The 471-nt window shown below is 64.3% G+C and overlaps 1 protein-coding gene across 1 annotated transcript in view; it reads right to left on the reverse strand.

The window, feature by feature from the left end:
* Nucleotides 1-62: 62 nt before the first annotated feature.
* SPDEF (SAM pointed domain containing ETS transcription factor) overlaps nt 63-471 on the reverse strand; it is a gene marked incomplete at both ends in the record, with an annotated part of 966 nt that continues 557 nt past the window's right edge. The window contains one exon of the mRNA XM_009574876.1: nt 63-203. Coding sequence (XP_009573171.1) covers nt 63-203 — 141 coding nt within the window. The remainder of the gene's footprint in view (nt 204-471) is intronic.

The raw sequence follows: 471 nt of genomic DNA on the forward strand, positions 1-471 counted from the left end.
GGGGTTACAGCCTCGCCTGCCCCCCCAGCACCCGCCCCGGGGCTGCCGGAGCACCCACCCACCTTTCTCCTTGTTAAGCCAGCGGATGAAGCGGCCGTAGTTGTGGGGTTTCAGCAGCAGCTCTTTGAGGAACTGCCAGAGGTGGATGGGTTGGCCGGCGCAGGATGAGTCCACCTCGCTGTCCGCCCAGCTGGCATCACCTCCTGCTGCGGGAAGGGATGGGTGAGATGGGGGTGGGGAGAGACCTCTCTGCTTTGCACCACCCTGGGGACCCGCACGAGTCCTTGTCCAGGAAATCCCAGCTCGATGCCTGTGGGATGACTGGAGACTCAGTCCAGGTACTGGGTCTGGAAGCATCGCTTTCTCCTCCCCATCTTGGAGCAGGGAAAACAGCTCGGTCCTGCCCTTGCGCAGCCCCGCAGGGATGCCTGGGGTGTGGGATGGGGCCGGCGAGGGTCTCGTGGACATTTC

This window comes from Fulmarus glacialis, unplaced genomic scaffold (assembly GCF_000690835.1).
Source record: "Fulmarus glacialis isolate BGI_N327 unplaced genomic scaffold, ASM69083v1 scaffold31383, whole genome shotgun sequence".
Taxonomy (NCBI): Eukaryota; Metazoa; Chordata; class Aves; order Procellariiformes; family Procellariidae; genus Fulmarus; species Fulmarus glacialis.